At 31.5% G+C, this 18,679-nt stretch overlaps 1 protein-coding gene across 1 annotated transcript; it reads right to left on the reverse strand.

The window, feature by feature from the left end:
• Positions 1 to 6,307: 6,307 nt before the first annotated feature.
• On the reverse strand, positions 6,308 to 6,748 carry LOC108911480 (V-type proton ATPase subunit F-like). Its single transcript, XM_018716423.1, has one exon. It carries the CDS (start codon positions 6,746 to 6,748, stop codon positions 6,308 to 6,310), a length of 441 nt encoding a protein of 146 aa, XP_018571939.1.
• Positions 6,749 to 18,679: the final 11,931 nt, after the last annotated feature.

Here is an 18,679-nt window from a genome sequence, read left to right on the forward strand (position 1 = left end):
AAAGTTACAGTTGTGTCCATTTTTTATTTACATAGGTACATTAATTAGATAAATAAATTTTGCTACGATTCTTCACTTGACATTCGCTTGGCCAGTGATGATCTACGATTTTTCTAAAACAATAAAAATAAATAGAGAATTGTTTTGGGCTATTTATAAAATATTAATAATACGAACAAGAAAGAATGGTGACAATGAAGACACCTACAACTGGACAAATTACACTTGAGTCATGAAATCAAATTAAAATTGAGCGTACTCAATACAGAATATGATGGGAACGCAGACAGCAGGTAACCCATAGTAAAAACGGAGTTTATATCATTCACTACTTTGCCATTGCGCATCCTACACTCAGGGTTCAAATGAGTTTGTTTACTAGCACTAATATTATTATTTTCTAATGTGAATAGTAATACAGAGTGGCCAAATGAAAACGAAACAGAGCTATTTTCAGGAACTGCATCAATATTGTAGAAAAACGCTCAGACCCGTCGATTTATCTGTTAAAAGATAAAATAATTTTGAGTAAGCTGATGATTTTAGATAAACTTTGTACCACTTTAAATGATTATTTGCTTGACTGTTTTTATTTATGTCATTTAAAAAGCGATTGGCAAATCCACTTTATACTTTACTGGTATCACTGTAAATTAGATCCTCAAAAAAGAGATATTAAATTGATTATAAACTCAAAATAAGACAATATCAAGTGCAATCAGAAGTAATTTTTTTTAAGAACAGTAATAATTTATTTACCCACATTTCGGTTGCTATTTAAATTTTGTCGTCTCACCTTGATATTGCTATATGCGTCAACTTCTTGTTTCTATATATTTCAGCATCAGCATACCATACATGTTTAGTTTTTATGTATCTACATAACCTTTATTATTCAATGAAACTGTTCATAAATTATGTAACAGCTGTTAATTGATCGCTTCTTACGCATACTAATTTGTTGATTAATTAAACATAATATTTAACCATCGTATAGCTACTAGGTCATCGCTATCCTTTGATGAAAAAACAAATATTTTAATTATGATTAAGTAATTATTGCTTAAAAAAAGTTCCTTGAATATTACACTTTAACCTAAAGCGTGTTACCACACCTGAAGTCGCTGAAAAGTTTAATATACAATTTTTTTGTGATATTTACATTATAGTTACACGAAAAAATTGAAAACTTGATCCTTTCTGTAACTTTATGCAGAGGAAAATTTTAAAAATATCGCCGAGGCGAGTCAGTTTTTATTTTGAGGTGCCTCTCGTCCTTATCCTTGCAAAAATTTTAAATTAGATACTTTTATATTCTCGTTTCGTGTAAAGTTATAGAGATGATCAAGTTTTCGTGAAAACACATTATACAGGGTGGGACAATTTCAATACTTTTGGAGGATTTCTATATTTCCCCAGGAGATCGACAAAAATCAGTTAAAATAAACGACAAAAACCGCATATTATATAGAGCCGGTCTTGTGTGATGCGAATTACCTTTTTTTTTTTAGGTAAACAGGTTTTTTGTTCAGTTTTTTTTACAGTGGCCATACAGCTACCACAGATTTCAGAGGTAAAAATAATTGAATTTAAGTCAACTTACCTTAATTTAATAAGGTTTTGTTAGTAACTGGGTGTTAAAATCTTACTTTTGAAATAGTTTAATTCAAAGGTTTAACTGGATCAGCGGCATGCGTGTGGCCTCCTGTTTTTGAAAATACTTTCCCCACCTATGGATACAAGTGATACGACTGATTTTTTACTATTCTTGCTCTACACAAATTTCCTTTAAAATTGCTAGATTGGGGTAAAAAGAGAGGATCTAATTTGCTGCTCCGAAAAGAATATTGAAGATTAGGAAACTAATTGACTATGTCTGGGAAATGAAATATTTATGTGATTCTTTTTAGAAAATATTATTTTTTGGAATACTCCCAGTTTCTACCCCTGAATGAACTCGTGTATCTAAGTTAAAAAGATATGTTGTCAAATAAATCATCCCTTTTGAAGGAACAAAAGAAGTTCATAAAAACATAGTTATCAGATACCTCGTGGTCAATTTGATATCTTCAACTTTTTTATCGAGGGAGCACATGAAAACTTCTGTTTTTACTCGAAATCCAGAAATTATTATTTTTTGTAATTAAACAATTTAGTGTACCATGCATGCATTATTTTCGTAGTGCATTTATTATTCACTTCAAATTATACACGGATTTAAAAAATAAAGAATCTACAGGGTGCTTCTTAAGTAGAAGTTAAAAATCCAGGGGCGTATTCTGTGGCTAAAAATAAGGGTCTTAGGACTGCCCTTGTCCAACTACAGCGTGTCAAAAATTAAAAAATAAAAATTTTATTTTTTATTTCTAAACCGCTTGAGATACTTTAACCAAATTCGGTGTGCATATTTAGTATAACAGTGGGTATGAACCAAAAAATTACTAGTTTTAGAAACTTACCAGTGGCAGAGGTGAGGGTATCATCGACCATTACTTACCAAAAAAAATATATCACCCTGTATAATATTACAAATAAAATAGGTGATCATGCGCCATTTTATTCTCATCACTTTTTGTTTCTTTACACTTTTTTGTATTCCAAAGCGATTAACAAACAAAATTGATTTATTTGACCAAGTGCATTTTTACGATATTTGTTACATTACATACCTACTTAAAATAATAACAAAATATTTCATTAACAATGGGATTTCTGTACTTATTATAACAAATGATACATGCTTCAGATCTTCTTGAAATTGCAGCTCGAACACGTGCAAACATTCTAAGGGTAGCTCTTATCACATAACAATCATTTGTTGATGTAAGTGCTCTTCAGATTGACATCTACTGACCCTGTATAGGATGTACCATTTTGAAAAATAAAGTTTTGATTGAACCTACAAAACTACGTTATAGAAAAATATGGCGTACGCCATTGGATTCTACGCAATTTTTTTTTCTGTTTCTACTCTTTTGTTTGGATATTGTCACCAGTGAAAAAATAAATTAATCAAATAAACTCTTGCGTCAAACCAGGTCTATCTAAACTTCTCTGAAAAAAATACACATCACTTCACCTGGTTCATTTCAGGTAATTAACCTTTCGAAAATCAATATTTTCATTTAAAAGTTTACAAATGAAAAAGTTATACTTCATAGAAAACGTCCAGAAATATAAAACAACATTCTGCATCTGTTTAATGAATCTAGATATCGAGATATGGTTTTTGCATCAAAATTGTTTTCGAATATCAACATTTTAAATATATTTTGTCTATGTCTTGGGGAAATATGAGAAATGCGAAATTTGTCTGCCCTGTACAATAATTGTACATAGTATTATCAAAACGTGACACACCATATAGGACAAAAAATGTTTTATGGTGCATCGTAGGCGAAATTAGATATGCATATCAAATTTCAGATAAAATACAAATTTTGCATGCTAAATATAACTACTTAAATGAAAATCTGGCACATTTTGATAGAAATGATCGAGACTTTCTCGGGAGCTAATGCAAAAAAAAGTTTTTATGGATTTTAAAACCCACCCACTATTAAGATAGAGAACATGGAGTGTTCAGTATTTTCTTTGACAACTTTGTAGTACCTGAGACCAAAAAAATTCGAATAAATAATTTTAAGGTGCTTTACGCTTGTGTTCAACGTAGTTGGGAACCTAAATCAAGGTGCTAAAGTTCCAATAGTTTATTCTAATTGAAATATTCAACGTTCAACTGTAATTAACCAGGCTGAAAATATGTCATCAATTTTATTTGAATATGAGCCATGACCCCTTTTACTTACCTAATAATATTTGTACCACGTACTGGATGGTTTCGATAATACCAGTCCATGAAATAATATCTGAATTGTGAAACAGTTAGATACAAAATGTTTTTGACACAACTTTTCGTTCGAGAATATTATTTATTAATTTATTCATATATTTCAATGCCAGAGGCAATAGGTATGTGAACAATTATTAATTAAGTTCAATGTCAATATTGCAGTAAATTATTGTTATTGGTAGTATATGTTTAGGAACTTTGTGGTTATATCAATTACTTGAAAATAAATCAGTTGACAATCATTCCTTATCTCATATTAGTTTATTCACGCAATGTTTGGGTCTGTTACTATTAATTTATTAATTACAGTAGTTCTCAAAATGTTATTGGGTTGAAAATGTTCAAGATATTCAGACAAAAAATTGTTTAAAAACAAATGCTCAGACAAGTCGATTAGTAGGTATGTATAAGTTGCGCACTTTTTTTTATCATAATCCAATTTTTCTAATTTGAAGTAAATGGTTCAGGAATGATTTTAACTACTATATGTATACAGGGTTCTTCACGGTAAGTGGTCTATTAAACGTTTCGTAGGAACCAAATATGACTATGAAATTTTGTTTACGGGAGGTATCAGATATGTTTTCTTCAATGAAAATAATGCCATCAACGTAGCACTTCTGGTTATACCGGAAGCAGCTGTCAACTTCGTCATTTTACATGGAACATCCTGTATTTATTTGCACCATATTATAGAAAATCAAATTCTCTATTTACCGATGTAACCACTGTAGGGGTTACAATTTCAACTTTCTCAGATGAGGTTTACTTACAGTCTCAAGAATATTACGTTAAAATATCATTAAATGTGCCTTGAAAGGTAAATATTGGTATTGTCATTCAGTATTCTACAAGTGTCAAGTATTTGCTCGCCAAGAAAAATTCAGAATAATCTAATGAAGCTATTTTGAAACAAAATAATTACTGAAATGATTTCGGTTGGTTTTCTTAGAATTCTTCTCTAATATTTAATCACCTCTGTATCCTATCCCCTATAAATCAACTGCGTTGACAACAATAATTCCTACTTAATTTTATTTTAAATACTTGTTTAAGTAAACAACAGATAATGTTTAAAACAATATTTTAAAGTAACATTAAAAGCCAATATTTAACACTTAAACTGTTAAGAGATATTTACTTTCTGATAGTCTTTTTCTCTCGGTGTAGGTTGTTTATATGACATAGAGTATGCAGGGAATGGATATTTCGTCGACATATCGAAACTATTGTTGGATATCTCTACATTTAGGCACCTTTGTTCATTTCAACCTGACATATTTCCAGCATTTGATCAATAAAAATTCTCGCATTCTATACATGATATATTAGTGGCCTCATTTATTCAGTAAGACGGATATCGTTTTATTGTTGAATGTACGAGTATCTTTGTATGAGATAGCTATCAGAAAATCAGAAAGGGAAGAATAGTAGGGTCTCGTTTACGATGGTTGAGGTAGGCTTCTATAAATAAATTGTGTGTACGTTTATATCTAAAGTTTCACGAGGTTTATTTTAGCAGAAAAACATTATATCTAGAAGGGTATATAAATCAGAACAAATAAAAAATCCAGCATAAAGGCAAATTTTATGAGTTCGTTTCTTAACGTTTCAATTAGATTTGCGGAATAATTTTTCAGTGCAGAATGGATAAACAAATTTTTTCAACAATATATTGCCATAGGGACAAAATAAACACTAGTAGCGATACATAAAAAAAAGGATCACTGAGACTGAGATCTGGTGATCTTGGTGACCATTCCTTTTTATGAGTAAAAAAAAATGTTATCCGTATTAAATGATTTTGTAAGCTATTATAAAATATATTATCATATCAGTTTAAATTTAAATTCTTTTAAAGAAGGGTAATAAGGAGGGAACGCATTAGGCGGTCGCGGTCCCGTCGCATCGCGGACCGTTTTGGGCTGAGCTGATCGAGGTTTTTTTACAACTCAGTCGCATTTGACAATCGTATACAATCCTGTTCGCGCTCTCCTTTGCATAAATAGTTACTTTATTGTTTTAATAGTTAAGAAAATGAGTTCTTTGAGGCATTTTTATTGGCTCTTCTGTGGTCTCCTGAGATTCTTTGGAAAAGATCTGTGGAGAACGCGATGCGAGCGAGACGAGCTCGGGAATGTCTAGTGCGAATGCATACATTATAAAACATGGGAAGAAACTTCACCGCGCGCGATCAAGACTAGCCTTGGTCTGCGATGCGACGGGACCGCGAGCGCCTAATGCGTCCCCTCCTTTATTGTACTAGGTACATGACATTGTTTGAAGTTATTTATTTATTATTATTTATCTGCTGTTTATGAAACAGTTCTTTATGGTTTTTTGATTTGCCGTATTGCATGTTTGGTTTTTGTACTTTACATTCTTAACTAAAATTTTAGATTAGATATTGGTGATGATAAATGATGATAAATATAAAAATTGAAGATTGGGCTTCTAAAAAATAATTATCAGGCTTACCTCAGCTTTGTGTAAAACGTCTTCATTGATGAACTCATAAGGTCCATATATTCCAGGTATCTGCATTACTGTAGGAACTGTTCGTTTGTACGAGCTTATGACAGCGTGTATCATATCAGCAGCCTGCCTTGTTATAAGGATCATTCCGATGTCTGTTCTACGTGAAAATTCCTTGAAAGCCTTTTCAATGTCGGTATTTTTAGTCTTTCTATTTACCACAAAGTAGTTAGGTCGTTGATCTTCTGTTACCTCACCTATACCTCCTAGAAGAAAACCAACACACGTGTCTTCATCTGCGATTATTGATATTAAAAGGCCCTTTTCGCAAAATGTGTTCGGTTTCGGTTTGGAATCGACTTCTTCTTCGCTGCTAACCTGACGTGGTTCTTCCAGAATGTCGTATAGTTTATTGGACATTTTGGTTTCACTGTACCTAATTTTAATTCTCAAGTCATTATTGACAAAAATTTCGCTCAATTGTATGTAGCCTCTTTAATATATCAAATTCATTTCTAAAGATTTTGAAGAATTCATTCGAAATATAATTGACATTTTGACAGAAGTAGATGTCGTACCTCTTTTTGAGAATATAGCATTCAATATGTCATTTGCCTGTACATTAAAAATCTCAATAAACATTGACTTTTGCATGTAGCTAACTAGTTAGTAGTTCAGTAGATGATGCCTCAACAGGGTTACACACATAACCTATTTTATCCTGGAAAGATGAGTCGACTCATATACTAATAATTTTTTGTGCAAGACCTAGTCCATATTCTAAAAATAGTGTTTTCTTCCCAAAGCGGTATTTTAATTATTGTATAATTTTGTGGAAAATAGAATCCAATTTCAGATTCGGGTTCAAAATGAGAAAATTGTTTTCTGACATGTAGATAATATATATTTGCAATCAAATTTCATTAACCAATTGAAAACAATCAAGTTTAATTTTTCTATCGGTGAAAACTTGGTAATATTAAAATGACATTCCTACATTCCTGTTTTTTCTTAACAACGGAATCTTAACTTATTTTGTTAACAATATTAATTGAAATACGTTGTTAATAAATAAAGTGCAAAACTTGCGTATCAGATTAAGTAATTCTGCCCTGATTGGTTAAAAATTATAGAATATTTGAATTTCATTGTCAGAATGCCAAATTAAATAGATTAATGAAATTTTGATAATAAAATTAAGGTGGTCATAAATTCTTATGTAGAATAGAGATTACGATCTGAACAATTTCGAAGAAATTTAGCTATTTATTTCACATGCGGCTCGTAAAGTCATCAAACCAGCGTGGAATGGTACACAATATGCCGCGCCTTTTCACGTTTTTGGTTCGCCCACAACAGTTTTTTTGGGAATGAGGGCATACAAGAAATAAGTATGCACACGTTAATAGTTTCCTTAAATATAATATATACGAAATAGTAGGAAGGCGCTGAATATGTAGGAGAATTAGTAAGGAACTAGTTAGTAGATTAGCGAACGTTTCTGAAATTTTGCTTATTTGAAAATTTTCAATAAAACATTTCAAGATGTTCCATGACGGTGATTATGCTCATAATAGTAAATTTGGTATTGACGGTTGCTTGCACTAAACATCAGTAATTGTCACATTCCTCAAAAGCTGTTCAGTAGACTACGCCTTTTTGTCGCATCAGATGCACATCAGCTTACGAGGATAGGTAAGTACTAGTTTTTGCACAGGGAGTTGTTTTTCTATTAGGGTTAAGCTATTCTTTTTTAGTCTTGGTGTTGACTTGAAGTCACCATTTCACCACCAGTAACAATCTGAAACAAAAAAAAGTTCACTTAATCATTATCCTCTTTCAAACGAGAAAACCATTTCCATGTTGCGCTATCGCCAATGGTGTTCTCCTCATAAACGGCATAAAAGGTTCTGCCGAAATCCGATGAACTAAATCCTCAAACTCAAACAAAAGAATATACGCAAATTCTCGTTATTTTTTACTCGATATTTTATCAATTTATTTTGTTAATGATTTACATAATCTTTGCACATATTTACACGATCAAAGACTGTTCAATTTAAAAACAGTACGACATTAAAACAACTTTAGATTGCTATTCTTGCTTTAGAAAATAAAAACACAGTAGTTAATTGTAACAATAATCAGTAGCAACACATAAATGTGAAATGTTCACATAATTTATGTCAGAGTGGTTGAAAAACAGTAGGTATATGTATCTCGTACAATGTAAAAAAATTTCACTCAAATTTCACTGAATTTTACTCAATAATTTATTAGTTTCTATTTACACCCGATTGAGTGACATTTTCACTCTATTAGTATGAGTACAACTGAGTGAAACTATTGCATCAGAAATGAGCGAGTTTTACTCAAATCCGAATGAATGCTAACTATCAGTTGAGTAACTTTTGACCCTATTCTGAGTATATAAAACAAATTATATATTATATAAAACCAATTTAGAGTAGACATGTTGAAATTAATTTATTAATTCGCGGGGGCTCCTCCTGTCCTGACTGAGACCCGCCAGCTGAGACCCGTCGCCGCCGGCTAGGGCCTGTTCTCCTAGCGATCACGCTTTACTGGAGCATCTAACGGGCCCTATCAACTGTGGGCAATATATAAGTGGTACAATCTTTACGGCGCTATTCAAATTACTCGAAGTTAATATACATTTAAACTCACTCAGTAATGAGGACATTTAGATACTCTGATTTAGGTACAAGTGTACCAAAAACGAGTTTACGTGAAGAATTTATTTAAGGAGTATGTACCTATATTTAAGTGAAAGTATACTCACACAATCAGTTTTAGTTTAAATATAATAACAAATGAGTAAAAATATCAAAATGCCCAATATTGAGTGAAAATGTACTCAATAATTTCACTCAATGGATTCACTCCGAACCTTTGTTGCTTTCACTCACACCGGTTTTTTTACAGTGATAGGAAAAGCCAATTCATGGACTCTTTCGCTGGCGCTTCGACCAGTACTCTTCTAATCTTCACAGTGGTTAGGAAATGTTTAATATTATTTTTTATTTGAATTTTTTATATATTTATAGTCTTATTATTTGATAAAAAGACTGTTTAATTTACTTGTATTTGTATGAAATTCAGTTTGGCAGAATTAGTTGGCTATGTCTTTGGATAATAATAGAACCTAAGTATATTTAAACTTTATTCGTACCATAAAATGCTATTTACGAGTTCTTTGATCCTTTTAATTTTCTACAGTCAAGGAAATGCGACTCAGCAGAACGTTTAGAACACAACTCTTTTGAGTCAATCATATTCCGATAACAGCGTTAAGCATTTGATATAGAGTTGATGTCGACTAATATTTAATAATAAAATAGGGAAAATATGGACAATATTTTTGGTAGAATTTTCTTCCGGTAATTTTGGTCGTACCGAATAACTGTTATTTGTGTTTATATTAAAGAAAATTATAATTATTACGGTAAATACAAATTAAGAAAAAGCCGTGCGTTAAAAATCTCAGTGTATCAACAATAAAATGTCTTTATTAATGTATGTATACAAAAAAAAAATACCACATCAAATTTAATTACAAATAACTATATACAAAAGATATGCGGTTCCACTTCAAACATTAAAATTAATAAGTTTATAAGGAATAAAAAAGAAAAAAGTGTAATGATACAAAGAAGAGAAAATAGTCAATACGATACTGAATTACAATATTTTTCATTTTTCAGAACTTATTTATATTTGCTTTATCTATAATATACAGGGTGGCAAATGAAAACGAAATAGAGCCATTTTCACGAACTGCGTCAAGATTGTAGAAAAACGCTTATACTAGTTAATTTTAGATTAAAGGGGGACATTCTTTGCAGGTATTTTTGACTCCGCCACTTTCACCCCCAAGCAAGGGTGATCATCACCACAAAATATTTAAATGGCATTGAGGGTTGAGTAATATTTCTTTTGAAAGCTCTTCCAATTCTCTTTACAACAGACTTTAAATTTTATAATTCCGCCCAATACTTATTAAGAATTTTGTTTTTAAAGTTGAACTTATGTACAAACAATAATTAGTAACGGTAACAATGTCAGTCATTCGAGTTAAGTACGCCAATGGTATAAATTTAGTATTTCTTGCGTTACATTGGTTTTTGGCGATTTGTTATCACTTTCATAAAAAAAACACAATTGTAAAAAATGCTATACACACACAATGAACGTAAAATTAGTGGATTCCAAATTATTTTCTAGTATTATTTGGAAGCGTTGGTTGGTAGTTTATTTAATTGTGTTTTTGAAAATTAAACACTATGGTTTATTCCATTGCGGAAAGGGTAGATATCATTTCGCTTTACTTTATGAACAATAAATGTGCGAATAGAACAGCTCAGCTATTTAATGAACAACATCAAGATCGACATGTCAGGAGGAAGTATGTTCTAGAGTTAGTAAAAAAATTTCAAGAGACAGGGAACGTAGCCAATAAAAAACGAGAAATTGAAAAACCTATAGTTAATGAAGCTAGTGAAGTTGCAGTTTTGGGACAAGTTCATCTTGATCCTACATTAAGTACGAGGCAGCTGGCATCTGTGTCTGGGATCAATCGAACTAGCATACAAACCATTTTGAAGAAGAATAAATTCCATCCATACAAAATACATTTAGTCCAGGAACTTCATGAGGATGATTATGACCGCCGTTTGCAATTTTGCGAAATAATGAGTGAGCGAGCAGGGAACGATCCACAGTTCCTTTTTAACATCTGTTTTTCTGATGAATGCAGTTTTTTCTTGAACGGGACGGTAAATCGTCACAATTGCCGCTATTGGTCCGATTCAAACCCAAGAGTTTTTCACGAGGTGCATACACAGCAACCGGAAAAATTAAATGTATGGGCTGGAATTTTCGGTGACCGGCTGGTGGGTCCTTTTTTTCTACCTGGTAATTTGACTGGCCAAATGTATTTGCAATTACTGGAAGACGCTATTGACCCTGCCTTGACTGATATTATTGAAAATGTTCCAGAGTATGATGAAGATCATTTGATTTTTCAACAGGACGGTGCTCCTCCGCATTATGCGTTAATTGTCCGTCAGTATTTGGACCAACGTTTTCTACGGAATTGGATTGGGAGAAGAGGCAGCATTGAGTGGCCTCCACGATCACCGGATTTATCGCCCCTTGATTTCTTTTTGTGGGGATACCTAAAAAGTAAAATCTATAAAACACAGCCAGCGTCGCTGGAAGATTTGCGTCAAAGAATCGTCGACGAATGCCGTCGAATCACTCCGGAAATGCTTCGGAATGTGCGCGAACGTTTCGAACAAAATCTTTATTCTTGTATGGAAGCGGGCGGTCATCAGTTTGAACATTTAATCAACTAAGTAGTAAGTAAGCAACTAAACATAATTTAAATTTTAAAATGTAAATTTTTTTCAAAGTATTGGGCGGAATTATAAAATTTAAAGTCTGTTGTAAAGAGAATTGTAAGAGCTTTCAAAAGAAATATTACTCAACCCCCAATGCCATTTAAATATTTTGGGGTTATGCTTGGGGGTGAAAGTGGCGGAGTCAAAAATACCAGCAAAGAATGTCCCCCTTTAATCAAAAATCGACGGGTCTGAGCGTTTTTCTACAATCTTGACGCAGTTCCTGAAAATGGCTCTGTTTCGTTTTCATTTGGCCACCCTGTATAATATATAATGTTTATACCAATATTTTTATTAGTGTTTTAATGAGTTAATCTTTACAAAAATTAGAATTACAATATTTAAAACATGTATTTTTGGTGAAATACTTGTTTTATCTTACCGAGTCAAAAATAATGGTAATGTAATATTAAATAACGTGAATCTATGCCGATTATAATATATAAATATTTAAATAGCATACAAACGAATTGATATTTTGTATGTAACTTATCTTCCATTATACATATAAAAATACACAACGGAAACCGCAGACACATGTCTCCTGTGGTGATGACATTTATTGTTATGACATCGATGTATTTTTATCATATTTGATTTAAAAAATTCCATATAGTTTACGAACTTACCTAACAATGTCACTTTTTAGATGCCACTTCATGTCAGGGTGATTCACAATATTTTGACCCCCCTTTAACTTTTTTGTTTTAAGCGTTATAAAAAAGTGTGAAAGACAAAAGTTGCACGATTTTTTTATGAAATTTTCGAAAATGATAGTAGAAAAATAAATGAAGTCGAAAATGATCCCAGATGTTCACTTTGTTAATTTAAATGGAACACCCTGCATATTTTTACATATTTGGATAGAACGTTCCCTGTCTAGTATAATTATATATTTTCTTAATAAGACGCGTTTTTTTCGTTTTTAGTGGTATCTCGTTTATTGTTAGAGATGGGCCCAACAAACCTTATATGACTATGCTCGACAGGAAACGTTCTATCCAAATATGTAAAAATATACAGGTTGTTCCATTTAAATTACAAAAGTTTTCTAAAACTTCATAAAAAATTGTGCAACTTTTGTATTTCACATTTATAACTCTTAAAACAAAAAAGATAATGGGGGGGGGTCAAAATATAGTGAATCACCCTGTACATAACACTGACCTTGAATACACGAGCGACTATTGGTTACTGCAGCGTCTGTGAACTGGACATGAAGTAGTTCGTAAAATAACATTTAAAAAATTATATTAAATTAAAAAAATATTATTAAACCAAAGATACTGATTAACAAAGCGAATACAAATTAGGAAAGTCGACTGAAAAAATCTAATATGTACATCTACCAAAATCTGGCTGTGATTGAAATGACATTATCAAAAGGACAGTATTTTCTCACCTCACCTGGCAAACAATTTTTTTTTATTTTACAACATTATTTTTCCTCAATGTGTATTTTTAATATATCATCTTTGACGATAGTTCTTTTGGTGGTGTATTTTATAATATTTAATTTTATCACCTTATACTCGCAATTGGTGTTTTTTCGTATTTATATTTTTTATAGATTTTTATTACTTATTACAATTAATCATTTCTCTACACAAACTTACTTGTATTTTTTCTCTGTACCCTGTATAATACATAAGTAAATAAGAAAATTGTCTTCAGGGTCATTTAAGGTGACTCAAAATATATGCCTACTAAATTTCAAGTAGGTGCTTTTGGAGATAACGTTCTGTGTCTTGAAAACGATAGGAATGGTTAATGGGAAAACATATTATTTTTATGTTTCATTGTCCCTAGAATTTATGGTATGTTATTATGAAACACCTTGTATACACCGATGCAATTAAATATCAAAAGTCAACTTTCTAACTTTGAAAAGTAAATATGTATGTTCTGACTCATCCTACAGTCTAGAAAAAAGGAGAACCGCAAGGTGATATATGAAATCTTATATGAGCAGCGTCTCTAAGGTCCAATAATTTGACGCTTTCATCTCTCCGAATGGACAATATTTTATGTCAGGCAACACCTAGCGCTCCGTGTTGTTGTTTATTAAGGGATTAATTTTGGTATAATACACCGCATGCAATTTGACCAGGGTGTAAGACACTGTAAAGTGAGGTTGATATGATCGGATGTCATACGTTTCGTGGTAATGATCTCAAGGTAACCGGGTCGTTGTCTCGGGTGTGTATCGCAGGGGATTAGCGACGCTAGCAGGTAGGGACTGGCCTGAGAAACGGTTCTTCTGGAGTTTCTTGCGAGAGTTGTGACATCCCAATGTAAATTTTTCATTCAGTCCATAGGTCCATAGATTAATGCAGAATAAGGTTAAAACTTCGAGAACTAGGGCCCTTATGATGGGCGCCATTTTAAAGTATGTAAAAGCCGGCAAATTTAAATTCACAAAATATTCATTTGTCGATAGTGTGACTGTATTTATCGCGAAGGTTTCGACACGCTCTGAATTTAATGGACTGAAATCTCGAAAAGGAACAGTACAGATTTAAATTTAAATTGATAGAATAGTATAGAATATAATAGAATAGCAAAGAATAGAATATAATAAAATAGAATATCTAATACAGTAGAACCACTGGGAATTTTTGTTTTTCAAATTTAAGACTAAATTCTAAGGCCAATTATAAAGATACCTGAAATCAACAGGCACACTCATAACAAACACATTCTAATCCATCTTTTCTTATCCATTTCAACATTGCTTATGAACATATTACGCACAAACATAACTAACTTTTTTAGGCTGTAATTATTTTCCTCCTTTTATTGGAAATCAGCTCCTTTTGGGAATATTAAACAGATTTTCATGTCACCAGTGCAAAGTGACTTTATTAGGCGCCCGTAACACTAAAATAAATTTTGCTCATAAAAGACAAAAGGAAAATAAAACAAAACATAGATGATATACCCAGATATAAGTTTAGATTTGCCAGTGAAATATAGGTACTTCAAATATTGTCTGAAGTTATGAAATAAAACCTTGCGTTAAATCCATAGTTAGAGGTATATGATATGTTTGTTTTATTATTGCTTACTTCGTCTTTTAGTATTTGTACCCAACAAGGATCATAGGAAGTTCACATGTGAATAAAAAACATATCTTGCACCGTTCAGCTAAATAATGGAAGTCCCTTTTAATTTTATTTTAGCGGTATTATTTTCCTTCTCCAAAATTTTAATTATATGACCGTTTTCTTAAGCGTGATCGCAAATTTTTATTTCTAAAATTCTCGATTTTTTAATGTAATCTTTGTGCTAGTATAAACTAATGCAAAAAATTAAAGGGTCAAAAGATTTTTCGAAATTTTGACACTGTATTTAGGTGAAAACTGGTCGTATCGGGAATTAAAAAAATATATTTTGAAGCTCTAAGATTCCAGTTTTTATATCTTTCGGTCGAAATTTTTTAGGAACTACGGTTATCATGCAATTCTAAGAAATAGCTCGACAAAAAAATGTTGTACACGGACTTGGAAACATTTTTTTCAGCTACACATTTAGCCGTCAATTTCTAAAAAACCATACCCTTTTTTCCTGCTTTTTAAAATTCGTGTAAAAGATGAAAAAAAAAAAAAAATCCGAAAAGATGCGCCAGCGTGTTATAGGACATTTTTTCCAGTTTTCGAAACTGTCCCGCAATTCTCTGTACGACCATTTGTCGCCGAGATATCGATGATTGAAGACAAAAGGATCCTTTTCCATTAAAAGTTCGATAGTTTGATGAAAAATGGTCATTTCGAAATTTGAAAACAAGGAAATTGAAGCTGAATAAACAAGCTATCTGGTCCATGCAATGGATTAGCTGAAAAAAATTTTCTATGTCCGTGGTCAGAAAAAAAAAAGAAAATTTGCAAAATTTTTTTGTCGTGCTATTTCTTAGAAGTGCATGATAACCGTAGCTCCTAAAAAATTTTGACCGAAATATTTAAAAACTAGAATCTTAGAGCTTCAAAATGCTTTTTTTTAATTCCCGATACAACCATTTTTCACCTAAATAGTCTGTCAGAAATCACGGAAAAATTTCGGAAATTCTTTTGACCCGTTAATTTTTTGCATTAGTGTACATATTCTAATTTTTACAGGTCGAGAGGTCTCTCCAACATAATTTTATTACATTCATAAGGTGCAATTTCTTGAAATTTGAAAATCATTTGGGAGCGTTTTAAATAAAATAGTCCGTAAAGTATTAGTTCTTTGAAAAATTGTTCTAAAGTTAAATTTGTTAGATATATTTGTTCTACTTTCAGTATTCTTAAAAACTCATTGTTTACTAGCACATTTTTTATGAATTTCAATTCATTATTAAAATTTGATTCTTCCGAAAAAATTGACTACAAACATTTAATTACACTATTCTTTATATCAATACGGTGATTCGAATTAAAATTTAGATAGTTGTTAGTGTTAGTTGGTTTCTTTTGATCACTTGTTTCAAAATTGCCATTTTTTTAAGTTAAAATACATATAAAGAGTACCTAATGTACTATTGTTTTCTGTTTCCAATGTAAAAATTGTTGGTTCCTTATTTCTAACATTATGTTAAAAAATATTCATTCCTCATGTATAAAAGGCCAATTCGCAAAAGTATAGTCTACATATTTTCAACTCTGTACTGGTGGACTTTTATTTACAATTACTAATGTAGTTTTCTTCAAAAAAAAAAAAATAAATTCAAATATTATTTATAATCGGTGTTAATGGAGACCTCATTGTCATTTTGTTGATAAAATTGATTATTTAATTGAAAATAAAATATATAGATTTTATACATAAAGTTAGTAATGTCATTATAAATCCTACACTTCAGTGATATTCAAACTTTTTGAAGTTGTGATCCCCTTTTAAATCTGATGTTTCCTTAATACCATCTCCCGCTGATACTTAAACATTCAAAGTAGCTTTAATAACCATGAAAATTTTAACCATTATATAACTGCACAAATTACATTATGACAATTGTTCAATAAGTACAGTCATACGAATGTGTATATACAGTATGTCGTAAAGTAAATGTTTTGTCATGAGCTGAACGGCAGCGTCATATATTTTTGTTTCACTGGGTTAAAATCTTGTTAAAAATACAATTGTTTGGTCTACATGTTGTACTACATAGGTTTTCATTTTAATCAGGAATAATATATTCATTTATACCCAAAAAAATTATTCTTGATATTCACACACATACCAAAGTAAGTAAAATGCTCTCAGGAAAACGTATATTTACGTGAGAAAACTTTTTTTAAGAATTTTTTAAATATATGCCGATAGAATATTAAAATAACAATGTTGTTTATGATAGTTTAGACTTGAAATGAACGAAGACAAGAATGTTCTGAGCTTCTAGATGATTTGGGAAATTTGGGTGGTTTTTCGGCAGGAGTTTTAACAAATTTTGTTATTAAAAGTTTCGTTTCAAGTGGGCAAAGTTATGGCTATAGGACCTAGCCTTATTTAGAATAAAAACCTTAGTATTGATATACCTACAAAATGTGTTAGGTATAAACTTAAGCCCAACGATACTAAATTACTTAATATAGACTAGAAGTTTGGAAACTTTATCTGTCCACAAAACAAAGTACCTTCTTACACAGTCATTGAAACTAAGTAAAATTTCGTGGCATGCATTTTAACAAAAATGTTGCGATACGAGCGTAGCTGCGTTTTCATCGTTCATCAGACAAACCACAATGCATGCTCAGCCTTAACTAGGCCATAACTTCAAGAGATGTTTAAACAACCGATTAACCGTATGTGAAAGCAAAACTTATGAGTAATCTAAATATTTAACTTTACTTTAATATCGCTTATAAAGAGAGATGTAGATTTACTTAATTACTTAATATCTGTCCCTTCTTTGTTCCTTCTAAAAAAATGCCCATCTCATTAAGTTGTTGAGTATAAAGTACATTTTGTACTATAAATTTGCATTGTCGTGTTTTAAATTTAACTTAACGTGTGTCTATTTAACTAAGGAAAGGGAAGATTAAAACAAAAGCATATGGTTAGATGAGTTTGATTCTAAAAATATCTAGTGGTATGACTAACTTAGAAGCTTTGCTCTTGGTTGTGAATATAAATTTTCTGCCTAAATTATACCTGCTTATTTACATTTTTTTAATAACTATAAATATTACCTCGTTTAATATTTTTAAATTTAGCAGGGATATGGGTATACAAGAGGTGTTTTATAAATTTTCAGATGAGAACAATGTTGTAAGTCCAAACCACTTTTTAAAAAATATAAAGAAATTGCCTAATAGCGAAAACAATTGCATTTTTTAATCCTGAAAGTTTTTATCCATCCTATATTTCCTGTGGAGTTTAATATTTTTCAACTAGTCGCTCATTCCGTTATTTATTCATCTAAAATATGAGAAAATATTATGTAAAATACACCCATACTAGGTGTCTGATGGTGGGATTCACACAATATTTGAATTTTACGCCATTTGTGTTGGTAAAGCAACAAAAAAATACAGCGTGACAGCTGACAGTTCAGGGTTACTAAAAATGGAGTACTACACGAAAGAACAACGCGTTTCCATTGTTGAGCAATATTTTCAAAATAATGAAGGTTTGGCAGATACAATTCGCAATTTTCGTACAAAATATGGGCGGAATCAACTGTGAAGAAATTAATTGAAAATGCAGGAAGACTGGATCAATTAGCCACTCACACACACTCTAGCCGTTCAATACAAAACATCGAAGCAGTTTGTGAGAGTGTTGCTGAAATTCCAGGAACATCAATTCGGCACCGTGATAAAAAATTAGACCTTTCGAGAAGCTCTCCATAGCGCATAGCTCCATTCTCACGAAATTGCATCTTCATGCTTACAAAGTTCAATTGACTCAAGAACTGAAGCCCACTGACCACGCAGAGTGAAGAGAATGG

The sequence above is a fragment of the Anoplophora glabripennis genome, unplaced genomic scaffold (genome assembly GCF_000390285.2).
Source record: "Anoplophora glabripennis isolate ALB-LARVAE unplaced genomic scaffold, Agla_2.0 scaffold526, whole genome shotgun sequence".
In the NCBI taxonomy this organism is placed as follows: domain Eukaryota; kingdom Metazoa; phylum Arthropoda; class Insecta; order Coleoptera; family Cerambycidae; genus Anoplophora; species Anoplophora glabripennis.